Source organism: Phycodurus eques, chromosome 2 (genome assembly GCF_024500275.1).
Source record: "Phycodurus eques isolate BA_2022a chromosome 2, UOR_Pequ_1.1, whole genome shotgun sequence".
NCBI lineage: Eukaryota > Metazoa > Chordata > Actinopteri > Syngnathiformes > Syngnathidae > Phycodurus > Phycodurus eques.
The window spans coordinates 7,401,994-7,429,543 of record NC_084526.1 but is presented as its reverse complement, the minus strand read 5'-3'; the positions used below and the strand labels follow the sequence as shown (position 1 = coordinate 7,429,543).

Below are 27,550 nucleotides of genomic sequence, written 5' to 3'. Positions count from 1 at the left end.
GCCCAACTATATCTAGTCGGAACTTCTCGACCTCACACACCAGCTTGGACTCCTTCCCTGCCAGAGAGGTGATATTCCATGCACCTAGAGCCAGCTTCTGTAGCCGGGGATCGGATCGCCATGGTCCCTGCCTTCGGCCCCCGCCCAGCTCACACTGCACCCGACCCCTGTGGCCCTTCCCACAGGTGGTGAGCCCATGGGAAGGGGGACCCATGTTACCCTTTCGGGCTGTGTCCGGCCGGGCCACCAGGCGCTCGCCTTCGAGCCCCACCTCCGGGCCTGGCTCCAGAGGGGGGCCCCGGTGACCCACATTCGGGCAAGGGAAAACGTCTTCCTGACTTGTTTGTCATCATAAAGGTTTTTGGAGTTGTGCTTTGTCTGGTCCCTCACCTAAATTTCATTTAACCCATTTTTGACATACTGGTATTGAAGGCATATTTCAGGGATATTCATGGAGTTGTAGTACTCAACTACCAGCTCAAGTACCACCCCACTTCAGTTTCTTGTAAAATAATGATTTATTTTTTTTTTTTTTTAAATCCTAAAAACAGAAACAAACAACTCAATGACACATGCTTTTCATGGGCCTGTGACAAACAGAACTGAAAATCGATCATGTCACCACAACGGTAAAATTCTGCTTTGTTAATACATTTGTTTTATTTAACTGATGTACATGTGCTGTCTCCCAATGAAAATAATAAAGACATTCAGTAGGTTATCACAGCAAGTGGATAGAAACAGGTAAATGAAAATAGAGTCTAATAATAGCCAATCCTCGCTCAAATGATAAAGTTTCATCAAGAAGAATAGCCATTTTGTAAATGTTAGAACAAATCAAACAAGCGTGCGCAGTGTCAAAATCCATACAAATACACCAATTGAAAAGCAGATTTGGAAATGGCGCACACACAAAAAAAGGAAGGCTGTCTGTGTAGGGTAAACGAATCTGGACGATCACCAGTATCGGAAGATATCGTCAAAAAGGTTCGGGAAACATTTGTGCCAAGTCCCAGAAAGTCTGCAAGAAGAGCATCGATGGATATACACATTTCTCGTACGACACTGGCGTGTGGTGAAGCCTTGTGAAATCGCTTATAAAATTAATTTAAATAAGTTTTGTTTGCCTAAGTAAGGCAGGTAGTTAATCAGATATTCAGATTTCGAATGATGTCAGATTTTGGGGACACCCAAAATATCGCATTATGGAAGAACCTCTAAAGTCGAACTCCACTGAGGTTGTACAGTTTGGAACTTGACCACAGTTTTTGGCAAAATAAGAAATAAAAAAGTTTAAACCACCATCACAAATGACGCCATACGAGATGTCACTGTACTTCCACAAACAATGGATTAAAACTTTGCTCGTTCTGTTTTGCTTTGTTTTTTGTGGAAGTTACGAAACGTAAACATACTCATTTAAAGTAGTGAACCTCCAGCATTAACTTAACTTGCTATATGTTTTAAGGTTATAATAGCATACACATACAACGGCTAAGAATGTTTAAATGTTACTTAAAACAATATGTACAGTTCAACTTAGGTTGACGGTCCCCCCTATCACTGGGCCGCAGAGAGAGACTGGAGAAAAATTATTTCATTGATCAGTCTAAAATAGATTTGTGAAAATCAGGCGCAGCTGCACGTGCCTCTGTCAAAAACGCTCGTCATAGTCACATGATACAGAAAAAAAGTAAGCTAACAAGCTAGCGAGAATTTCATTACGGCGAGCTGGAGGGTAAAAGGCTGCATGGCGTGTGCCGGTGAACAACTGTGAGTGTGTCCGCCAGTGCACAGCAACTGAGTAACCCGCATTTTGTTGGATTAGTGGTTTGTTAAAAATCATTATAAGTACACGATTCTTTTCACAGATCATTTTACTAATATACAACTTTCAGGTTTATAAGGTTTTAACAAATGATAAAAAGTGTTGTTGTTTCTTTTAAATGAAAACTCCCCCTTTAAGAAACAGGTTTATTGCGACAAGTGATTTGGATTCATCCTGTGTAAAACGTGGCGACATGCTGGTAAATGAGGCAGAGAAGCCATCAGAACTGCAGCAGCAGCACATAGGGACCAAGCACAGGGCATCAAAAGACATGACATTGAGTTTTTTTTTAAATTACCCCAAGATGGGACCGGTTCGTTGACAGAAACAGGCGCAGGGCTCCCACTTATTACAACCACTACATTCAGTTTAATGGTGAGTTGTATTTGTTTATTATTTGTTTTTATTTGTTCCTATGCCGGACCATCAAAATATTTGGTATAATAGGGTACTAGTTAGGGACTACTGCTGTCATGGATTGCGTTCGACTTTGGAGGTTCTACTGTATGTGGACTATGAAATAAACAAATTGGCAAACTAGGATCATGATAGCGCCCCCACTCTCCCCCAAAAAAGTACTGAGCAATGCTCAAAAATCAGCTTCCATATAAATAAAATAGTACAATGCTTTTTAAGGCGTTAGCTGGTATTGTCTCGCCTGTTCTATGCCTGCATGAGCAAATGCAGTCTGTGTCGCATAATTTCAGAGTTCATGGTCCGCAGGAATTCCGTCAATCCTCCATTGAGCAGTTCCTCCATGGGCACAAATTGTAGCACCTGTCTGTCACACTCCAACTGACATTTACCTGCATCTTCTCCTTTTAGCAGTTCGCCAATACAGTTCTGGACTTCTGTCAAGGCTGGGAGGATGCGGGCTGCAGCGTCGGGGCAAAAGCCGGCGCATACGAGTAGCGCTCCGACGCCGCCTTCAGGCGGCGGGCACCTGAACTTGATTGAGCGGAAACAAACGTGCAAGCAGAGCACGAGCGCAGCCGAGACACGGGTGAGTGCAGACGGCACGGGCAGCAAGAGGGCGTCCCCAGAAGTTAGGCTCCGGAGGGACAGCACGAGCCAGCCGACGAGCTCATGCTGGTACGGCGGCGCCGCGTCATGCAGCATCTCGCGGCCTCCTCGAGGATATGAACCATCTGAAGGAAATGTGAGAAGTAGCTCTTCAATTTTGCTCCCACAGGCGTCCCAATCTGAGCGGCTGCCGAACACCATACACTGCCTTGTCTTTTTCGTCCCGTTACTGTCGGTGCAAAGACCTGCCACGTCTGACAAGATGGAGGCGGCGCTAAAAATGTGGCATGAGTCACAGGAAGGCACCTGATTCAAGTCTGAGGCCAGCTGTGCTTGAGTCACATAGTCTAACAAGACTCCAGCACAGAATGGAGAGTTTCTAACCGCGGGCAGCGCTGCACCGACAATAACGTACCAGGAATCCACGTGACAGCCGGACAGAGGTCCTTGCAGCACGCAGGCCGTCTCTTCGGTCTCACAGCGGTGTTGCTGTATCCAGTCGGCATGGCAACCCCTCTCCACGCGCTGCTTCCAGCTCAGAGACTGCAATTCCCTGCGCTCATTGAAGGAGCCCGCGGCTTGCTTCTTCGGCCCCAATGGTCGGCCCACCGAGACGCGGCAGCAGGCGGGGCTGACGGCATTACGGGAGATCCATTGACTCCGAGGGAGGAATGTCACCTGAGCACAGAGACACTTGGACACTAAGCGAGAGTGAACCCTGACACCTACTGTATGGCGACTAGAAAAGCATTCTTCCTGTTGTATGTGCCTATTAATGTCTTTTTAAAGACTGCAAGTAGAGTAGTATTAAAAGTATCCGCATCTGTTGTGACTTTTTTACAAGGAGCCCAAACTCTAGACCACAATCATCATTAAAAACTTACCTTGTCGTAAGCTTATATTAAATATACCCCTTTTGAGCTTTTTAACATATGTACAGCAAATCTCTATCAGAGTTAATACTTTTGATACTCATTTAACAATAAAATAATATTCAGGTTTTGCGGTTAGAGCAGAAGTGAGATGCTATACTTCGTTTCAATTACATAGGTAAATTTGGGACAAATTGTACTTGTCAGAGGAGTTTATACTTTTACTTACGTATTTGTGTTAAGAAATGCTACTTTTACTCCGTTGCATTGAGCTACCTTAGGCTCACAACATTATCTACAGGTATTAATCATCAATTAATCAATCAATTAATTAATCTTAAAAAAATTATTGGCATTACCACATTACTGGTAACCTTTTATTGCTCAGTGACTGTGATTTTGTTTTTATGTTTCAAGTGTTCTCTGTCAATTGACTGTCTGTTGTCGTACTAGAGCGGCTCCAACTACCGGAGACAAATTCCTTGTGCTTTTTTGACATACTTGGCAAATAAAGATGATTCTGATTCTTGCGCGATGCCTTTCGTTTTTTACAGGGAGAATTATTACATTACATTACATTTTCAGAGATAATTATTACATGAATCCCTTTCCCCAATCCAATAAAACCACCTTTGACTCAATTTGGCTGATCAGAACCAGGCAGTTACATGACTGCACCAGGCAGTTACATGACAAAGTGACTCATTTAAGTGAAAAATGGCAGAAATCTATTGTTACCTTACAGCAGGTCTCCAGTTCACCCACGACCTGAGCGAGAATAAGTGGCATCGAAAACAGATGGATGGACTACAAAAAAGAACAGCTATATCGTGTGTCATCTGTATCTGCCTAAAAATGCCAACATTTCAGCCTGCAAGAACTCCACTTTGAACGTGAGAAACATACAAGAGGCTGTCTTAGTCTGCGTTTGCAAAATGTAATGCTCTCAAGAATGAAACCAGCAGCTCAACCAAAGCAAATCGCAGTTCGTCCGACTCACTCAGACCCTTTGGAGTTTCCTTTTCCTGGCTGTAGAAAGAGTACGCGTTCAAAAAGAGCAGGGACAAAACGCAATTACATGTACTGTATACACAGCACTGGAGATGAAGATGAAAGTTGGCAGAACTCAACATTAGTTTAGAGCAGGGGTGCTCAATGCGTCGATCACGAACGACCAGTCAACCGCGAAGGTAATATTGGTAGATCGCATGACATCGCGTGACATAAAAAAAAAAGACATCAGCCTATCATCCATCCCGTTGCTTGATTGATATACATACATAATCGATGATACCTGAATTTTTCTGACACTAAGGTCACGCACATGCGCAAACAACACTGCTAAAAGGTAACCGCAGATGCGCAAACAAGGGCGCCAAGTGTGTCAAAACTAACAAGCTAGTCAGTGAGTTACCTCCAATTTTTATCTCTCTGTGTTTTCTCTTAAACTTAAGAAAGGGTATAAAAATGAGTGGGGGAGCTGGACCAAGTAAGAAGACAAAAACTTACCACTTTCAGATGGAATGGGACGAGGAGTATTTTTCACTATGACATTTTCCAAATGCGTATGCCTCATCTGCCAGTCTGCCATCACATTACCAAAGAACGGAAATGTGGAGCGGCATTTTAGGACTGTGCATGGAAAATACGACACTGACTACGCATCCCTGGCTGATTCACTTCAGTGCAAGTCATCGGAGTCAACTCAGGTAATGACAAAAAAATTTCCAGTTAATTATGTTGTGTTGTGCAAGATTGGCTCATGCGGTGATGCAAAGTACATCAACATACATTGGTGCTGAGCTGTGTCGGCGGCCCAGAATTTTAGCTCACTGGTAGCGCTCTGCGCTCTCAAACCGGAGACATGGTCACGGCCCCCACCACCCCAAAAAAATGTAGATCGCGGGAGGTTGGTTGCTTGAAAAGTGGATCTTGGGGCAAAAAAGTTTGGGCACCCCTGGTTTAGAGTAATGAAACAGATGTCAGCATTACTGATAAATATGAGTGAATCCACCTGTCGAAATTTAATAGAATCAAATTATAAATAGTTATAATCACATTATGTGCCTTGTGACCCTATTGTGTTTCACATATGTAAACAAAAAAGTTAATTTAAACCCATTTGTTGTGGCTGAATTTGCGATTGTATGTTATTTTTAAAAAATTGCTAATTTCATCAAGTGGTATTGTTGGCCAATATTTGTATTTGCATACTGCTTTTTTATGTTCATGCGCTATTCAAAAACTAAATAAATCAGAAGTTACCATTTTTCCACTGAATACTGAAGTAATTATTTAGAGGACTACATTTTACTTTTACTTGAGTCATATCATTCTAAAGTATCTACTTTTACTTGAGTACAATTTTTGGCTACTCTACCTACAGTACCTCGGATATTAAGTAAAATAATGTGACTTCCTACCTGGAAACGTTGCAGGTAGTCCTGAGCCGTACAATCCCTGATGTAGTCGAGCCTCTCCCGGTGCTCGGCACTCATTCCTTCAAACAATCTCAAGTTTTCTGTGATGGTCTCCACCTGCAGAGAGTGAAAGTACGTGCACATCTCTTCATGCTGTGTGAGGAACGAGGCTGGGATCGAGGATTCTGGGAAAAGCGCTTCTCTCTCCGCCAGATGTGCGCCGTAATTCCGAATGAGCTTGGAGAGCAGAGGCCTCGCAGCCTCCTTGCGGTCGTAGCCGAGACACACGACATAAACTTCGGAATTGCCAGCCTTGCTGGTGGCAGGTTTGAAGACGCTGACGGAGCCGAAGCAGCAGTTGAGCAGGTAGAGCAAACAGACAGAGGAGTGTTCGTACAGCGTGAACATTTTGAGCACAAAGGAGCCGCCGGGGCTCAGAAGCAACAGCGCGGCGGTCACCTCGCAGTAATGCAGCGGCGTCACCAGCGCCTCCTGCTCATCGGGGTTCTCCTGACAATCAAAACTCCCATCTGCTGTCACCAGATCGACTCGACGCATGTTTGCCACGAACGTCTGCAGCTCCAGTAGGTGCTTTTGGAGCATGATGTCGCCAGTGTTGTCTGACCCAAAAAACCACCACGGCAGAGTATTGGCGATTAACCGATCATCTGCGATGGTGGCGCCTCCTGCGTTGGCCTCGTGGTACGGGTTGAGCGTGTTGGCGACCCAGCTCCAGTCGCAGTAACGTGTGCGCTCACTCGTTTTGACATAGTGGTTCAGAGCGCTGATGAAAGCCCCAGGCGCTTCACACAGGTGAACCGTGTTGAGCTCCCCGGAGTAAAGCGCCTCCTCAGGAAGAAGCCTGAACGTTCCCAGGATCTCATAGAACTTGCACCACGCCTGCGTGCATATTTCTGCATTGGCGGCGGAGCGCACCGTGGCGATGACCTTCCCCGCCCGGTTAGTGGAGTTGGTGTGCTCATGCCACACTTCGATGTTCTTATCACTGAGCTGGTTCTTCACAGCGTTGAGGGACACCTTCAGGGCCTGAAGGTGGCGGTTTTGCACTTTCACATGATGTCTAAAAGCGACAGTCGCATTAGGGCTGCACCACTCGTCATTGGACGGGTTGATGTAGGTTCTCGATTTACTGAATAGATCTTTAATTTCAGTCAGTGCGTCAGCATCACAAGCTGCAATGCTGTTCACTTGCTGCTGCTGCCTGCAGACTTTCTTCCTGGTGCCATTGATCGAGTTCATCCTCCTCACCTGCTTGGAACATTGTGTTTGTTAGAGTGACACACAGTGAATATAAAAAGTCTACACACCCCTTTTCAAATGTCAGGTTTTTGTGACATTAAAAAAAAAAAAAAAAGAGAGAGACAAAGATAAATTATTTCTAAATTTCCAATGTAATCAAGGTTATACTTTTGGGCCATAATTCCAAAACGTATATTTGGAAAGAAGTTTAACCTTGGTTTCATTGGTTCACAACATCTCCCAGACTTGTGGGAAAGTGTGTTATGGGCCGATGAAACCAAAGTTGAGCTTTTTGTCCATAATTTCAAAAGATATGTTTGGCGTACGGCACGGTGGACGACTGGTTAGAGCGTCAGCCTCACAGTTCTGAGGACCCGGGTTCAATCCCCGGCCCCGACTGTGTGGCGTTTGCATGTTCTCCCCGTGCCTGCGTGGGTTTTCTCCGGCCACTCCGGTTTCCTCCCACATCCCAAAAACATGCATAAATTGGAGACTCTAAATTGCCCGTAGGTGTGCATGTGAGTGCGAATGGTTGTCTGTTTGTATGTGCCCTGCGATTGGCTGGCAACCAGTTCAGGGTGTACCCCGCCTCCTGGCCGATGACAGCTGGGATAGGCTCCAGTACGCCCGCGACCCTAGTAAGGAGAAGCGGCTCAGAAAATGGATGGATGGATGGATGTTTGGCGTAACACAACACTGCTCATCACTAAAAGAACACTACACTTACAGTGAAGCATCATACTTTTGGCTTTTTTTTTTCTTCAGTTGGAATTGGGGCCTTAGACAAGGGAGAAAGAATTATCAACAGTTCTAAATAGCATTCAGTGTTAGGGGGGAAAAAAATAGGTTTCTGTTAGAAAGCAAAATAACATCAGAAAAAAGCTTACTAGAACATCTGCACTTTATTTGGGGTTCATGAGAGGCACTTTAAATGGTGGCAGGTCTGTGCTGACTACCATTTAACATGAGTTTGAATGTGATTAATTGATTGTGAAGACAGCCCACATACCAGTTATAAGAGGGTGTGCAGATTTGTGCAAGCACATTATTTCTGTTGTTTATTTCTACTTCACCTCATGAAAAGATTTTACAAAACAAAATACAATTGATTTGTATAGTTTATAGGTCACATTAATGGTGGAAATATTATGAAGTGATTTATCTTGGTGTCAAAATTTCTTTTTGAATCACAAACACTAGCATTTGAACAGGCTTGTGTAGACGTTTTATATCTACTGTCCAGTTTAGTTATTGCTAGATGGGGTAAAATTACTCACACTGTACTAAAGCAGAATTACGGATAGTTGTGTTAAAAAAACTGATCGAACTCTAGAGGTGCAACGATTAATCGATTATTTGACAAGCAATAGAATATCAAATGTATCTATAGTTGATTAAACAGTAAACTCTCAGTAAATAATAATTATGTATTATATTTATTATAGGCCGGCACGATGATCGACTGGTTAGCACATCTGCCTCACTGATCTGGGGACCGGGGTTCAAATCCCGGCCCCGCCTGTGTGGCGTTTGCATGTTCAAAGTACACGTATCTGTCTTCAAATGTAGGTAATCAAAGTTTAAAATGTCAGAAAAATAAGTACAGACACCTGAAAATTTTATTTAAGTACAGTTGTTAAGTATTTGTACTTTGTCACTTCCCACCATTGGTTACTATCAATTTCAGCAGAGTGCTTAGCGTTCACCTGCTTGCGTAGAATGCTTGGGATTCGGAGTCAATGGTGCTTTTAACAGGGAAATACACCAATGGGACTCGTCATTTTTCATAGCATGCATAACTGGGCTGTGAATTACTATGGCAGCTCATTCTCATTGAGGTGCCTTCAAACACACTGCCACTCCTGTAGATACGTTCCTTACAATTGGACAGCCATCCATTTTTTGTAGCACTATATCCTCACTAGGGTCACGGGCGTGCTGGAGCCTATCCCAGCTATCTTCGGGCATGCCCCCATATTTAAAATACCAAATTCCTTTTGAGCATCCCTATAATCTCTTGACCCTCCCTCTTGATGACCAATTCAATTTACATACTGCGTCAAATACAAAAGGTGAAAGAGGTTATAAAATTACCTTTTTTGGGGTGTGTTTTTTTTTATACATCTGTCTTGTATTTGTTGAAACATTTTGCTTAACCACAGAAATATTTTAAATAGAAGTATTTGTGCTCTGAAGTTGTCTCGCAACCCTGTTACTGAAACTTTTTGCCATTTACAGGAAGAGGAAAAAGGTGAGCCACATGACTCAGCAGGGATGAAATCAAGCCAATTGCTCTGATCATGGGTAGACTAGATAAGTGCTCTCATATTCAGCTGCAGTGTGTCACACCAACACGACTCTGTTTCTATTAGTAGCATAAAAAAAGCATCAGTTTTTTTTTTTTTTTAATACACACAGCTAACATGCACTCTTAAGCCAAAACTCTTAACATCAGCAGAGAGGCACCACCACGCCCATGACCTGCAGGTTTAGAAAATAAATGAATGAATGGATGGATGGATGGATGGATGGATGATTTACAACCCTGTTAGTGCAATTAGAGTAATACTCAAATCAAATGAGTATTCAAAGAAAATGTACTTTAATAAGTGACTTTCAGCTTTTCCCTGTCAGGGATCGCCACAGCAAGTCACTTGCATAATTTGTTTGGCAAAGTTTTTACACTGTCCCTTCCTGACACAACCCACCCAGGCTTGGGGCCAACAGTGGCTGGGAATTGGTGCAATGACCAGGAATCGAACCCACACCGTCTGCCTGAAGGGCAGCAGCATGTACCACTACATGACCAGTGCCAGATAGATACATTTAAAATGATTTATTTAATTTTTATACTTACATATTTTTTTTAAAAAAGTATATGTTCTGAGGTGTCTGAGTAGATGAAACAGGGTTGGTCCAAATCCAGGAAAAAACAAATGACAAATAAAACATCTTATGAAAAGTGTAGAGTTGGTGGTTGAGCTCGATTAATCTAATTAAATGTTTTTCTCTAAACTATGTGGAAAAAAATATAAAATAAATGGTCCGTTTCGCAAAATATGTTGGTGCCTGAATTGACCTTTCAATTCTGGATTTGTATTTTCTCCTGTGACTCAATGGTGGACGTCAAAATCAAACCCCAATCATTATAACTGCCTAGTACTGAGCAACTTAATTTATATGACCACCATAAATAAGATATAACAGGTGAAAATATCCGGTAATGTTAGCTTGGACTTCCAAATGTTTGTTCGTATCGAATAAGTTCTACTACAGGTGCTACTAATCACTAGTCGTCTTTTGAGACAAACAAAACGGAGACAGCGTTTAAAAAGTGACCTAAACAACCGATTCTGAATATTCTAACCGTCTAATATAAATAAATGTTTTCAGTGCAATGTTTTTTTCCCAACACGTACACTATGCAACAATGTAAACAGTCACAAGGTGTTCAAAACTCACCGGACTAATCCGCCATCCGCAGTACAGACCCGGAAGACACGCAGTCACGTGATCATGAGACCTACACTGCGCATGCGTGCTGACGATTTGCTGTGGGTGTGTTTACGTCAGCGCGCTTAGAGGACCAGTAACTGACGTGCCTACATAGCGGCCATGTTGGGAAGGTCGTCGTTCCCATACAAGCCAATATATGGATATTGAAATGAAGTCATGACTTGGTCATTTATCAACCGATTTTCATAAGATATCCATCCATCCATCCATTTTCTACCGCTTATCTGAGGTCGGGTCGCGGGGGCAGTAGCTTTAGCAGGGACGCCTAGACTTCCCTCTCCCAACTTCATCCAGCTCTTCCGGGGGGATTCCGAGGCGTTTCCAGGCCAGCCGAAAGACGTAGTCTCTCCAGCGTATCCTGGGTCATCCCCGGGGTCTCCTCCCGGTGGGACGTGCCCGGAACACCTCACCAGCCAGGCGTCTGGGAGGCATCTGAATCAGATGCCTCAGCCACCTCATCTGGCTCCTCTCAATGTGGAGGAGCAGCGGCTCTACTCTGAGATCCTCCCGGATGACCGAGCTTCTCACGCTATCTCTAAGGGAGAGCCCGGACACCCTGCGGAGGAAACTCATTTCGGCCGCTTGTATCTGGGATCTCGTTCTTTCAGTCACGGCCCACAGCTCGTGACCATAGGTGAGGGTAGGAACATAGATCGACCGGTAAATTGAGAGATTCGCCTTTGGGCTTAGCTCCTTCTTTACCACAACGGACCGATACAACGTCCACATCACTGCAGACGCTGCACCGATCCGCCTGTCGATCTCCCGTTCCATTCTACCCGTTCCATTCTTCCCTCACTCGTGAACAAAACTTCATCAGATATACTTTTTATCAATGCCAAAGCGTGGCATTGAATAAGGAATATTTGGGGGGAAAAAAATCGAACAAATATTTTTACCCGTGAAAGGTCACTCGCAGTTCCTTTGTCGTAATTTTATGGATGCAGCTCAATGTGCCGGCATTTTGGTCTTTTTTTATTTATTTATTAATTTTTTCCTTGCCGCTCACTCTGCAGCATGACTGGCATGGTGGATGACTTGGCCATGGGGAGGCGGGGGGGGGGGGGGGGGGGGGGGGGGCAGTATTATACAGACATGGAAACAAACGAAGGAAAGTTTTACTACTACTGTAACTCAGTAAGATGCATATTTGTCGTTTTTTGCAGATGACAAAGAATATATGCCTGTGAATATTGTTACATTATCCGTCTACATTTGTTGCTGCACCATTTGAGTTAAAATATCAATTGCTTGAAGCGTTGTAACACAGCCACACAGATGCTGTTCGTTGGCCCAACTATGGCATTTGCCATTAAGCGTTAGCATTAAGCAAGTGGACTTTAATGCAAAGTAATGTGGCTCTTTAAAATATACAAGATGTTTTGTACTTAGTTTGAGAGTTAACTTTAACTGGAAGTGACATTGATTGATTATTGATGCAAATCTGGGCTGCGTCCTTCCTGTGCGGAGTTCATATGTTTTCTCATATGTTAGCTGGGAGAGGCTGCAGCTTACCTGTGACCCTAATTAGGGCAAGTACAAACAGATGAATGATTAATTAATTTATTCACCTATTTGAACATCATTGATAAATCTTAAAAGATCCTCATGAGACAAGTCAAATAGAAGGTCAATGTTGTTCATAATATTAAATGCTGTATACTGTATGTAATACATTGTATTTTGTAATTTTTGCAATATTTGATTGCAGTTTAAAAGGTACAACCCTCTGAAGTACATTTTAAAGAAAAATATATACAGTAATTAAAGTTGACATTGTCATGTTAATGTTGCATTTTAGTTGCAAGATACAATTAAGCTTATTGAACCAGCTCCACAAGAACACTTTTACGCACAATTACCAAATGAATCATCAGACATCTGCTTGCTTATAGCTTTTTAAATATGCCCCTAGACATTTGTCTTCAGAGCTTCACTGATTTAGAGATTCATTAACATAAATCGTGAATGCACTGCGATGTGAAGTCACTTTGACAAATCACATTGTTTACAATGTCAGACAGGCAAATACGTTGTGGTGTATTTAAGATGTCTTCATGAAAATTTCTAAATCAATAATTTATGATATATCTTTACAGACTACAAACTGGTCTGTATAAGCATGTTATATAATTAGTTGAGCTTTCTGGCATGTGAGCTGATGCAAACTGACTTTTGCGATATCGTGTAGCAGAGAATGAGCATTATGGGTATTTATTTTCGATGCTTCAGGGCTATTTCCTATAGCTACATATACATACGGCGTGCTGCATGTGGGTAAATTAGGTTTTGATAAGAGATGGGGGACTTGCGGGCTTAAAGCAAAAGCAGGACACCCACAGAGGGAGCCTTATTCATAAATAATGGACCTCTGGGATATACAGGTGCAATTAGGGTTTCCAAAATGGTAGCTGTAAACATTTTGTCATTCTATTTGGAGCTCAACCACTGGCACCTCTTGTAATATTAATGTGTGCATTATTTTGAAGATACGCATTTTATAAATCAGGGGCAGACTTGCCATTAGGCAAACACACTCTATAATATTGTACTTTATAAAAACTAATAGTAATGACATAATTAAAATCAATGTAAATAATTTTCAATTCAATTTCAATTTTCAGTTCAATGGACAGTGCTCCTTCAAGTTGTGCAACTTGGACACTTAGTCATAGGGACACACGTGAAGAGTTTCACAACTGACTCAGTAATCTGCAGTAATATTAGTCATTTTTCACAAAGGATAAATATATGCCTGTGAGTATTGTTATATTGTCCGTCTACATGCGTTGCTCCACCATTTGTGTTCAAATAGCCGTCACTTAAAGGCTTATAACAGCGTGACTAGGAGTCTTCGTTAGCCCGTCTTTGGCATTTTACATTGTTTGTTAGCATTAAGCTAAACGGCTAAGCTATGTGGTTGTTTAAAATACACAATTTGTATATATATATACACGTCAGCCTCACAGTTCAATTCCCGGCGCCGCCTGTGTGGAGTTTTCATGTTCTTCCCGTGCCTGCGTGGGTTTTCTCCGGGCACTCCGGTGTCCTCCCACATCCCAAAAAACATGCATTAATTGGAGACTCTAAATTGCCCGTAGGTGTGACTGTGAGTGCGAATGGTTGTTTGTTTGTATGTGCCCTGCGATTGGCTGACAACCAGTTCAGGGTGTACCTGGGATAGGCTCCAGCACGCCCGCGACCCTAGTGAGGAGAAGCGGCTCAGAAAATGGATGGATGGATATATTTATTTTTTTATATATACATTCTCTTCAGTTAAATTCTCTTCAGTCTTAAAACGTAATTTGTGCTTAGCAATATTCATCTGCGCTATTACTAATAGAAGATACTTCATAATCTAGTGATCTGACGATCAGTCAAGTTCATATTGTTGCTTGTGTTTTACTTTTTAATAATAGCCACAACGAGTCGCTGAAAAAGAGTCGCTGCTCTATCATGTGGTTGCAAGATTAACTTGCGAGTGGCTACATTTTGTTAATTAATTACCCAATCAATCATGATTGGACAATTCCTCCTCCTCCCCCAAATTGTAATTCCAAATAAGACATTGGCTGTTCCCTACTTTTTGGGAACAGTTTGGTTAATTTATGCCCAACGTACTTACCCATTTTGACATTTGACAGGAATAGAAATACCCCAAATGTCATTCTTTCAATTAAAATGTTTAAAAATGTCTTTCCTATGTACAGGTGCTACAGAGTTTGTGTACACAGAGGCTGTTCGAGGTCAAATTTGACGCGTCTCATTAAATGGATTTTAGATGTACCAATGTTAAAAAAAGGAAAATGGCAGTAATGGTGGGAATATTGAAACTGTGAAACTGTACATGTAATTAATGCGTGTGTGTGTATGTGTGTGTGTGTGTGTGTGTGTATTTTATTTTATTATAATGGGGGAGTGGTAACAGTGTTCAAGAGGGAACTTGAGAAAATCCTGAGAACTGTCTGTTTTCTCCCCTCACATTTTCACAGGCTCCTGCAGAAACATGCACCTGTTGGTCTCTAAAGGGGAAATATGGGGAATATCACAAGAGTAAAAGAGTCCAATTAATGTACAGTTTTGCCAAATGTCCTGACTTGTACAATTTGTGGTTTCTGAGGTTTTTTTTTTTTTTTTTTTGCTTTGACTTGCAAGCAAAAGTTTGAGATACGAGCACTGTACGGTGGCATTGTAGTTATCTCATTTCACAACAAGCAGAAGTTTGGCAGATCATGATCAATTCTTCAAAAAAGAGGCTTCAAAGCTGTTAAATGCCACTTGCAGTTGAAGTTTACTGTCAAAATAATCATTCCGTAAACCAAAGCTAATTAGACATTGCGTATTTAAAACCACCACATAACTTTGCCTTAAAGTCCATAATGGGAAACACCATAGACGGGCTAACGAATAGCATCTATATGGCAGTGTTATCACACTTTAAACAACAGATATTTAGACACAAAGCAACACATGCAGACAAACAGTATAAAAACACTATTTTCTTTATCCTCTGCGAAGAACGACTAATATTACTACGGTTTACCGAGTCACTTACAGAAGTTGTGATCCTCTTGTTTGTTTGTCGGCATAACTGTATTATACTCCCCCAGGTGACCAAGTTGAGCACACCAGAAGGAGCTGAAATAAATTAATCATGATGCACAAACAACTTTTTTCTCTGCATTCTATTTAGTTATGTTTATTACTCTATGTTTTTATAAAGTACAATATGAGAGAGTTATTTTCCTTATTAAAAACACATTGCAAAAAAATGTTTTTTAGGAGGCTAACGATAGAGTAATGGCATTTCATTTCAGTGGGGGGGGGGAATGATTTGAGACGAGTGTGATCAAAGAGTGAATTAATCTCGTATCGCAAGGCAACACTGTAAATGTGTTTTTATGGGACAGTGGGGATGGTGTTCACGGGGGAGTTTGTGGCAGTCCTGGGAACTCTCTGTGTACCCACCACATTTGTACAGGTTCCTGTAGAAACATGTACTGTAGTTGTTAGTCTTGGAAGAGTCATGGGGGAATCAGCGTGGAAGCTGTTATAGATGTCCACTTTTTCCTTCCATTTTTACTTTCTGTTGATGTCATGGCCAAGTATCCCAATACTAATGTCCATATAATATACATATCCTATACTATCCTTGCGTCATTGTTGAGTTTACAGTTTGAGGAAAACAGCCACCTTTAGTGCTTCGCATTTAATCATGCTTTGCACATATGTCGTGAACGTAATCTTGCCTTATATGAACCCATTGGCAACACGGTCATTACCATGCAAGGTTTACCCCTCAGGTCATAGACCTGCTGTCAACACTCGAATAAAGTTATGTCATACATACAACATACATGTCACGGATCCAGCAAGCCCAGAAAGGTTAATAAACCCGCCCCCCTTGCTTTTTGACTTCCAAGCACACACGTATATATAGTAAAGGAACTGTAGCCACATTAATTACTATCCGGCCCCTTTTTCTGACATTCTTATCAGGAACAATTAAACATTTAAAAGACACGGCGCCACAAATTAGCGCCGCAAGAGGCGGACATTACGAGTAATTTCTCGATAACACAGTAGCTACAGGGGACGGCGCAGTAATAAATGTTGCAAAGGGAAATAATCTAATGTAGAGAATGAAGGATGGTTTTGAGCGGTTGCTGTGAGATGCTAATGGCTGGTCTGCCTGCCCGTCGCTCCGTCAGTGCATTTTGATTAAAGTATCTCAACAGATGTTTGATTAGACTATAGATGTTTAACCTCAATGGATTGGATCATTGTTAATTTAGCTAGTATCTTCATGGCCCCAGACAACATACAGTAATGTGCAGTAAGTCAGCCGTAATTTTGATTCTTTCCAATGACCATATGGCAGACCTCTGCAAAGGCCGAACTTGTGTTGGTTGGTCCATCTGTTTGTTGGTTAGGAGGCTAGTTCTTTGTTCACGTTGATGATGAACAGACGGGTGGTGCTATTATGATTGTCGGGGGCGGACTGTTCCACTGATGCCACCGGGACTCAAACATCTTAAGAGCGCCTCGTTGTCAGCCATGAGTGCGCACACATCAAGGAGACAAGGCTGTAGATTAAGAGGGAAAAAAGTGAGACATGACAGCTAGGGTGTGGACCAGGCCTTCTGGGCTGTCATGGCCACTTTAGAGCGCTTCGTTGTCAGCCATGAGTGTGCGCAGGGAGAGAGTGTGGAAGAGTAAGGGAAAAAAAATCTAACTTGACAGCCAGGAACCAGGTTGTGCGCTGGCGTGGCCGCTTTAGAGCGCCTCTTTGTCACGGCATGGGAATTTGTAGCATCCATTTATCCAGGTCATAGCAGTGATATTTGATTGACAGTTGAGCGATGCGGGGTTTTCAGCACATTCAGCCGATACGCCCACAGTGTTGGAGAGTGGAGATAATAGCTTGATTTTTCACAATTGAGAAGCCTTATTTTATATACGTTACTTTACTTTTTTAAATCCTTAAAATTTGGCAGGGTTGTTAACAACACTATTTTCTGTGGTGTGTCAAATTTGGAAGACATTTCACTTTACAAAGACTTGAATATTTTACTACAAAAGGTCACTAAACTTGTTAGTTTGAGTTTCTCTTGTATGCAGTTTACAGAAAAGCAGCTAAGGGACTTGGTGTGATCTTCAAGGCCCCCCCCCCCCCAACACACACACACACACATTTACTGGATTAAGTCATTTGGCCAGCAGGTTGAAATACTGTATAATCTCCCATGGGCTCAACACAAGCAGCATCCCAGTCTCTGGAGGCTCAGAACTGCACTGGATGGGTGGCACAAAAACATTACAGAAATGTAAGTATTGTTTCCCGATGGTTTATAGTCTAATTATATTCATTAACTACAGTATATGCGCCCAGAGGGAGAGATCTTTTGTCTTTCTTTGTCATGAGCTGGGTTAATGCTCATAATCAGAGGCATGAAGGCACATTTACAATTACTCTGCTAATTCAAGTTTACTCTAGTTATTTTCCCTTCAAAACATTAGTCAATCTTGCACATGGAGTGAGCATGTGCACTACCATAACTACTGTCAGGACAGTGATATTCAGCATACCTCAGCCATCAGTCTTGGCCTGGTGACAGGTAAAGAGTAAAGTCAGCCATAGGATGATTCAACACATGAACATGTCAGAAATAAAGAATACGGTAAAATATATCATTTGTCCTCGAGAAAGAAATGATCATGGTACTTCACCAGCTAAGAGAGGTAAACATTCAGTCTAATTGCGAAAAGACTTTGAGATGATGCCAAAATAATCATGTTTGCAATGAAAAGAGATTTGAACCATGCATGCAGTACCAGTACTACAGTATGTACTGTACTCAGCAAGATATATAAATTATAATTCATAAAAGATGCAATACTGCCCCCTGTCAGCTTCAAGATGAAAGCATTTTGTGATTTGTATTATTTGAGAAGCTGTATTTTCAGATGAAATCCAATTATAATTATTTTGAGATGTATTATTTTGACCTTTTAAACATGTATAATCAAAAACAACAAAATATTCATTTTAGTTTTACTTGGACCTATTTTAACATTACACAACGATAACACTCACACGCAATAAACCAATAAAATATCAAGTTTGTGGATGACCTAAATGGGGATCACAGACACAAGTTTAAAAAAAAAAAAAAAAAAAAAAAGGAAAATATTTGTTCACTTGTGCAAAAATAAAAAAGTGCCACCAATTGCTCAGGAATCACAGTAAAGCGCCATGATGACGATGACGATGACGATGATGATGATGATGATGATGATGATGATGATAGTTAAGACATTCAGAACTTGTCTAGAAGTTCCATGACAGCAATCGTCGTGCTCTGTCCGAAGATGAAGGCTCCAACAACAATGGTTATGATACCCCAAATTGTTAAAACGACTCTGCAAAATGTGATGAATTTGTTATTAAAAGTATAGACAATCTGCTATTCCTGCAGTGTCCCAACATATACTGAACAAAAACATAAACACAATGCCTATTTCTCTCAAATATTGCTCACATATCTGACTAAATCTGTTAGTGAGCACCTCTCCTTTGCCGAGATAATGCATCCACCTACAAGCTTGGGAGAGTTACTTTGGAAAATGCATTCTGGTATCATAATATTAAAGTAATGTAACTTGATTATTTTAAATTGCCTTTGGATTACTCCAAACCAAATTTGTCTGGTCTTTTCTGTCTTAAAAACATTTTTAAATGCATATTTTTGGAATGTGGGAGAAAGTCGTAGCCCCTGGGATTCAAACCCAGAACCTCAGAATTGTGAGGCAGACATGCTGTCCACTATTAAACCATGAATGGATAAATTAAGTTTATGAAGGCAACCTACATACTAACACATCTTGGCAAAGTACAAGTGCTCACTAACATAAATTTAGACAGATTTGTGAACAATATTTGAAAGAAATAGGCCTATTGTACATGTAGAAAAAGCCTTAAATGTTTGAGTTAAATTATTTGTTTGTATGTTTTTTGTCAGTGTAGAAATGATTGGCCATATACGTTAGTGGGGGCATACTCACCTGACTCTTGGATTCACAGGTTCATTTTGCATGATGAACACCAAGCAAAGACCTACAGTACAAGACAGACACAACTACCTGTGTTACTTCTCAGTCCTTTGCAATTATTTCAGCAATGAAGCCTCTTAGGTACATATGCACAATTTGATCTAAGAGCTGTATACAAAATTCTGACGTCGACAATAATGATTTTGTTTGACATTATTAATTTTGTGAGGATTGTGTTTTTAGTTTGCACTAACTGTGGGCTCTACTGTAACTTTAGATAACCGTAAGAGGTTATCTAAAGTTAGGTTATTAATATTAGCGTGAGCATTATTATTATCTTTGTAAAGAAATAATTGTTGATGCCCGCTTATTAGCTTAGAAACATGCACTTGTCTAAATTATAGTTGTAGTTGAGTCAAAATATAACTGTGGCTGTCATAAAAGTGACTTAAAATGCAAAATAGTTCTTGAGCACCCCCATAAAATAGCTTTTTCTCTTGTCGCTCCCTCTTGATGACCAATTTACTTATCAAATATGAAACTGCTTTTTGTCTGATTTTGTTGCAATCCTTCCTTGTCATAAAACATTTAGTTTCATGAGACATATTTTAAACAGCACTGATAATGCTCTGAAGTTGTGTCCATCAACATATACGCAAGCCCGGGAATAAAACCTTTTCAGTCATCTCGAGAAGGAGAAAAAAAGGTGTGCTCCATGACTCAGCAGAAACGACATCATCGAGCGAACTGCTGTGAGTAAACACAAGGTAAATCCTCTCTACTATTGATTGTATTTTTTCAATATTTTTCAGCCATAATGGAGTGTGTTATTCAAACAAATCCAACCCTATTGCCATATCATCGGCGAAGGACATTAATATCAAAGCTTTTGTTTTCTTTATTATATAGTCTACTGTGTCTATGATTGTTCTTGACTAGTTATCATATGTTAGCAATATTTTTCAAATGTATGTTTTTCAGATGCCCGAGTATCTCTAACAATGTATACAATATGTAATGTCCCTAAATTCTCCTCCAACTCTGGAAGGACCCCCTCCCTTAGAGATGGTTCATGTGTACCTAATGTAGTGGCCAGTATACATGTACTGTACATAGAGTATATTTAAAAAAAAAAAAAAAAAAAAACATACCAGGGAAGATAAAGATAAAGAAAGCGCTGATTCCTCCAATGACACTGATGACCTCGGCCATGTCAGGGACAAACATGGCGATAAGAAGAGTAACGGTGATCCAGATAACGGTGAGAAGCGCCCTGCAGCGACTCTCAAAGGAGCTTGTGACGATGCCCAGACGACGCCTTTGGATTCGCACCATCAGGTTCAGGATGACGGATCTGTGAGACACGCAGACTTTGTTTTGCAGTGTAAAAACACACACACACACACACTCACATACAGTATTCACAAAAGGTTGGGGATGGAGAGACGCGCAATTCAAAGGTTATGAGAATGTCAACATCAGTTCACCTGTAAAGGTTTTACATACTGCATTTCAAGTTCATTCTGAAATTTCACCCAAAAGCCCCAAATCCCTAACGTTTTGTGATTAGTGTAAGTAAACATTTGCTAACCTACCCTAAACTCTTTGCTCCACGTGCATATGAGCATTTTGGTGTTACATACCTCCCCAGGAGAAGAATAATTGGATAAATAGTAATGATTGATATTCCAAAAAGCAATCTGGAAATAATCATGACAACGTCATTCCCCGGATATGACATCAAGATATCGGAGGCAACTTCTCGACCAAATGTCATGAAGCCGTAGACTCCTGGTGATAGACAAAATGGACACACTTAGCAGTTTTCAGCTTACAGTGCAAAGAGCTTGATGCTTTTTAGAGGTCAACTCACCAGTGAGAGTGTAGATGAGCAAACAGAAGAGCATGGAGATGACGGCGATGATCACCCAGTGTGTAATTTTCTGGTTCTCCATGCTGCTGTAGATTGCTATACAGGCCTCATGACACTGCAAACACAAGCCACCAGTGAAATACACCACATGGACCAACATACAGAAAGCAGATACTGTACTGTATAACAGCTTCCACTGTTCTGGGAAGACTTTCTACAACACATTGAAGTTTTCTGAAGTCAGAGGTCACTAATGTTGGAACTGAGGGAGGGACAGATGGGCCTGTTCTAGTTCATTCCATATTTGTTTCATTTGGTTGAGTGAAAAAATGCGCTTCATGTGTGTGTTTGGAGGTTCATTTTATTCTACATCGAATTGGAATTTCTTATATGGAGTAGATAATGTAAATATGCTGCAATTAATTTGAAGACAGCATATTGCAAGTAATAAACTCTTCTAAAGGTGAGAAGATCCTACCTGGAATCCAAAACAGATGGTCGGCACAACACTGAACATGGATGCCCACGAGCCCACACTGCACAGACATGAACATCACTTGAAGAACAATGTGAAAGTAGATTAACACCAAGGGTCAATTTAGGGGAAGGCGAATTCATGGGAATTGACACAGGTAAATTGGAACATTTGAGGCCTTCTCCACTGGCCTAAACATGATCTGAAACACTGACCTACATTTACAATCTACCGGTAATTTTTAATATCTGTTCCGTGAAATTGTATTGATTTATTCCCAACATTCTATTTTCTGCATTTCTTAGCATTTCTCTTGGCTACACTGCTTCCAGTAGTGTAAATGGATATGAGAGTATGTATGTATTTATTTATTTATTTTGTCCAGTCATACAGTATTTCATCCTCTAAGTGTTGCTTTGTAAATCTAATCTGCCTTCGCAATCAGTAGTGCTGGGCCGAGTAATTTAAAGTATTTTAGGAATTGGATTGTTTCTGGAACCAAGCAGATTTCATATTTGCCTCAGAGGGTCACTTAAAAACAAGCAACAGTCTTCAAAATGTTTACTTGCACTAACATTTGAAGTTTACTGTCAAACTAAACATAAAACAAAGCGCATTACACATTGTGTATTTAAAACAACCACATACTGTAGCTTTGTCTTAAAGCCCCCTACCCTGATGCTAACGCATGATGGGAAAGAAGAAGAAGAAGCAAAAACTCCTTTACATTCTATTTAATTGTGTCACTACTGTATCTTTTTATAAAGTACAATATTATAGAGTAGTATTTTTCTTATTAAATAACACATTACACACATTTTTTGGGAGGAGGGAGGCTGGAATCCATTAATGGCATTTCCATTCATTTCATTGGGGGAAAATAATTTGGGATATGAGTGTTTTGAATTACGAGTGTGGCCATGGAACGAATTAAACATATCTCAAGGCACCATTTTATTTTCTTCAACTGTTTAATGTTTTTGCCATGTTACTAGAGAAATACTGATTCTCGGAATTTCCAAGCTTGCTGTGGAAAGATACTAGACATTTACCAGCTGTGTTCAGTCCTTTTGCAAACACGACACAAAATATTGTGACTGACCCTTGAGTGTGTGCTGGAGTTAGAATGGCCGTGTGGTTCTCCATCAGGTTGTATTTGACAATCACCGCCACACACAGATAGGTCGCAGCCAGTGTCCCCAGAACACTGGGTGAAGAGAAAAACATTCAATGATAAGAGTAGGATATCAGTCCGATGTCCACGTACACACACCTCGTGTATTTCTGGATGCCAATTTCTTTCGGGATGGACAGCGGCAGGATGATTACGAGACACATGACGAAGAGGGCAAAGCGCTGGTCAGTGTACCAGTGGTACGGCATTTCCCCTTCACCTGACCCGGTCACCGTCTCATATAAAGAAATGCACACTGGAGAAGACAAAATTAGATGAAGAATAACCATTATACTTACTGAGCTCATGTGAATCACGTGCATACATACAGTAGCCCACAAGTATGAAAATATGTGTGCATTGAAATCACGTTACGTGCTTGTGCCCATCTGCACTGCTCTGCAGCATTTCTGATCAGAACGGATGTCAGGCGTGTGTGTGTGTGTGTGTGTTTGTGTGTGTGTGTGTGTGTGTGTGTGTGTGTAAATCCAATCAAATGCTCTGTTTAAAATTCGGACAGCAAAAACATTTAAGGGATTAGAATGATGTCAGATGGAAAAGATGATGAAAGCCAGTTTGTGCTATGTGCTATGCTTCCAAGCGCGTTTATCTTAATACTAAGTGGAATGAAAATGAAAGTGCGGATGATTTGTGGTCCAAAAGTGATAAATATTGCAATATGGGCTATAGTTCACACGTCCAAACTACTACTATCTACAATCACAAAAATAGCGTGACCATTAAAGTTTAACAAAACAATTAAAGAATGCACGCTATAATAAATAAACGAATAAACAGAATGCAAAAAATTAAACAGTTTGTGGATGATGAATAATTTTGTCACTGTGGCCTAGTCCACCTGGGTTAGTATAAGACAGATAAGGCAGACATGGATATATATGGAGACGGTCACAACTAGTGTCAGTACGCTGCAGTAAAATTTGTCATTTTCCGCAGAGGATAAAGAATATATGAGTGTGAATATTGTTATATTGTCTGTCTGTACGTGTTGCGCCACCATTTTTGTTCAAGTAGTCATTGCTCAAAGGGTTATAACACCGCGAATATCAATGCTACTCGTTAGCCTGCGAATGCGGTTTTGCACTGTGTGTTAGTATGAAGCTTGCGGGGATTGCTAAGGCAATGTTGTGTGGGTGTTTTAAATACACAATTTATACATATTTTAAAGCTGTATGAATCTTCCCCACACTCCTATTAACTCCTACCATACTCTCATAAATACTTTCGAGTCTCTTAAATACCTTTTAATACTCTTAAACATACAGTAATGCATAGTAGTACTGTACACTATGTTTACATTTTATTCTTTGTAATATGTGTTTTAATGAATTTGTCTTTTGTTTTGTTTTTTTAACTGAACCCGTGCTGCCCATGTAAGTCAGGTGAATTCACTGCTACAGTGTCAGTGACACTAATGTCCATAAGAGCCCAAAAATGATGTTTTTATATGACCTGCTCAGAAAAATCCATTGGACTCACATTTCTCCAGCTGGTCCTGCACCACCACCAGGAAGGCGACACATATCATGAAGAGGTTGAAGCAGAAACAGACCTCGCAGAGTTGGCCGATGGCTCGTCCACACACTTCTCGCACCACATCCTGGTACGTCTTTTGTCTGCTGACGGACGAGGCGTAGCCAAGGATGACCAGTCCGCTGATCAGGAACACCAGAGATACCTGCACGAGCAGCCAAGACTCTGTTGTCGTCTCCATTCGCTCAACCCTTTAAATATCTTTATCTTAATAGCATAATTGCCTAAGTCATTTTAAACCAAAATTCACTTGCAGTTGGTTCAGTATGCGTCTTTTCCATTCTCGTTGTGAGTGTTTTCATTTTGTAGTTGTGTGCTTGGTTGCTTTTCCCGATGGATAAACTGCTGAAGGTTTTTTCACTTTGTTCAATCGGTGTATCTGAAGCGTACTCGTAACTCACATTTTGGCTTGCAACACGAAGTAAAAAAATCTAGTAAATCTATCAAGTGAGAGCTCGTAACTCGAGAAATTCATAAATTGGAGCACTCCCAAGTCAAGGTACAATTGCAAATATAGTGGCCCCTTTGTTCTTGGATTATTATGACACTGTTGGGCGGAAACCTCATACTGTATGTCCAAATTTGGTCAATTCCGTATTTTTTCACAAATCACAAATAGTATTGGTCAATCCCCATGAGGGTCTGTTGACTATTGACCAATCTAAAGTGTTGAAAATCGATAGTTTGTTTTTGACAGTGCAATGTTAATGGCTCAACAAAGGATATGCAAGGGTTCTGCCCAACGCCTGCGGTTAAGTTAAAACCTTGCCAAGCTGTCCAAACAACTCAAAGATGGTCAAGATAAATTGTATGTTAAATTCTCACAGTACATTTCTGAATACTTGTGTACACGTGATATTTCACAAGTGATTTATCGTCGTCATAATCTTTTTTTTTTTTTTTTTTGCTTTGTCAGTTTGAGGTACTGCGTGTACTGTATAAATTAGGAAACAGTGGGTCAAAATGATCTTACTATATCAGAACTGTCTGCAACAGAAAACGAGGGTCCTTACTTGCTTGTTACATTTTCTGTCTTTCCCAAAGGGTTTGGACCCAAAACAGGTCCAGAAGTCAGTTTGTGTTGACTCAAAATGAAATGTTGGAAGCGATTCTGATCTTGTCAAAGAACTTTTTAATTCATTTTGCTTTTTAATGAAGTCGTGCCTGTTTTGTTCCTTGTCCATAACATCTATGACGATATGAAGGTAATACATGATATCATTTACACAGTTTGGGCCCCAGTCTAAATTGGAAAACCTTTACCTTAAAAGGCTAGCCTAATAGGCCCCCTGATCTACCTGGAAACCGCATGTCAAGGCGGTCAGTAGAAGCGGTGCAGTGGCAGCTTACGGCTTCAATTAGAACTCACCCGTGAAAAGCATGTGCCTCTTTCACACCAAAGAGACAAAGACTTAAGTGTGTTGAGTGTTCACCCGCATATTCTCGAAGTGTTCTGTAAATTGACTGTTTGTTGTACTAGAGCGGCTCCAACTACCGGAGACAAATTCCTTGTGTGTTTTGGACATACTTGGCAAATAAAGATGATTCTGATTCTGATTCTGATTCTGATTCACTACGTGCGGGCTCACATAGTTGCAGATTTGGAGGGGGAACCTGTCCTCCGTTATTCACTTTTTTGGGGCCAGGCCAAAGCATATTTTTATTTATCATAAAAGTGTTGCTTTGGTCATAAAAGTATTGCTTTGGTGCCATCATGTGGCATCTCGGTTCCAAGCGACTACAAAGGTACCTCAATTTACGAGTGCTCCGACTTGGCCATCACTTGGCTGAATTTTTTTTTGTCTCGACTTGCGAACAATGACTTGAGTTACGAGTGAGCTTCAGGCTCTCCACAGACCCAGTGAAGTAAAAAAAAAAATATATATTTTTTAAATGAAGGTTGAAGGTTGAACTTTAGTTATCAAACATTTTTTTTCTAACAAATATTAGCTTGGGTTCACAAACCATGTTTTCTGACTTTCATGTAGAACAAATGTTTTTTTCTCACAAAACATACAAGTCATTCGATCCGCACGACCCATATTTTATACTACTACTTTATACCACTTTTACTGTTGTCCTATATTTTGATTTTATTTAGAAAAATTCTATTGTTTATTTTCTTTCTACATTTACAAATGTACCTACAGAGCACATACAATAGGGGGAAAAGTTGTTTATCCAAAGATTTTAAAATAATATGTTTTAGAGCAACAATTGCAGCACAGTGATACCGTGATAGCAGGAAACCACAATATTTTTACTCATATTTTTCATTATGTCAGAATCACAGACCGGCCCATGCCTAGTTGTGTTTTTAGATTTATATTTTACAATACAGTGTTTGTTTTCTTTGTTAAATTCATGGAACAAAAACATTACAGTGTTTCTTTTTTGGGCGGGGGGCTGTAACAAATTAATGACATTTCCATTCATTTCAATGGGGAAAGTTGATTTGAGTTACGAGTGTGGTTACGAATTAAACTCCAGTCACTGCTGTTTGAGTTGAGAATTGTCATCTAGTGCTTTGCCCCCATCTTGTGGAAAATATATGCAATTATAAACCTTTTGGGGCCGTAAATTAGTCATGAATTTACTTACTATGAAACCAAAAGACCTTGAATAGACCTTTTTTATTTTTTTAAATAGACCTAACATAATAATCGCTTCATTAGACAGTGAAGAACAATTAAATACTTCGACCTACAACTAAATCCTTTATATTTTTAATGTGATTTTATTGTTATGCACTTAGTATATAAATCACCTGCTTGCTCACTGAGTGTTCACCTACCAGCTCCACACCAACAGCAGTAGTCACTCCCCCTGCCTTCTGGAAGGCCCAGGGGAAGTTAAGCAGTCCGGCTCCAAGCGCAGACTTCAGCATGATGAAAACGGCTCCGAAGGATCCCAGCCGCGGGGGATCCGAGTGGGAAGCAGACCGAGCCAGCAGGCTGATGCTTTCCCGGGCCAGTTCCTCCATGATGCGCTATCCTCACTCA

At 40.8% G+C, this 27,550-nt stretch overlaps 1 protein-coding gene across 7 annotated transcripts; it reads right to left on the bottom strand.

Moving 5' to 3' along the window:
• Window positions 1-238: 238 nt before the first annotated feature.
• slc38a8b (solute carrier family 38 member 8b) lies at window positions 239-27,543 on the bottom strand. Of its 7 annotated transcripts, none has more exons than XM_061665586.1 (10): window positions 27,343-27,543; window positions 24,495-24,693; window positions 23,094-23,250; window positions 22,923-23,027; window positions 21,824-21,881; window positions 21,346-21,460; window positions 21,116-21,263; window positions 20,624-20,826; window positions 19,485-19,536; window positions 7,330-7,412 (listed from the first exon to the last, which is right to left on the bottom strand). In XM_061665586.1, exons 1-10 carry the CDS (start codon window positions 27,529-27,531, stop codon window positions 7,409-7,411), a joined length of 1,230 nt encoding a protein of 409 aa, XP_061521570.1. In that variant the 5' UTR covers window positions 27,532-27,543; the 3' UTR covers window positions 7,330-7,408. The 7 variants fall into 7 exon arrangements, with proteins under 7 accessions (XP_061521548.1, XP_061521557.1, XP_061521580.1 ...); XM_061665604.1 differs by lacking the exon at window positions 7,330-7,412 and adding an exon at window positions 18,631-18,842; XM_061665564.1 differs by lacking the exons at window positions 21,116-21,263; window positions 21,346-21,460; window positions 21,824-21,881; ... (2 more) ...; window positions 24,495-24,693; window positions 27,343-27,543 and adding an exon at window positions 239-3,529 and having other exon boundaries at window positions 6,147-7,412; window positions 20,624-20,659.
• Window positions 27,544-27,550: the final 7 nt, after the last annotated feature.

Coding starts and splice junctions, on each gene's coding strand:
- slc38a8b (XM_061665564.1), bottom strand. CDS start 7,403: ATGAACTCGATCAATGGCACCAGGAAGAAAGTCTGCAGGCAGCAGCAG. Junction 3,530..6,146: donor ACTACCTGCAACGTTTCCAG/GTAGGAAGTCAC, acceptor CTCTGTGCTCAG/GTGACATTCCTCCCTCGGAG.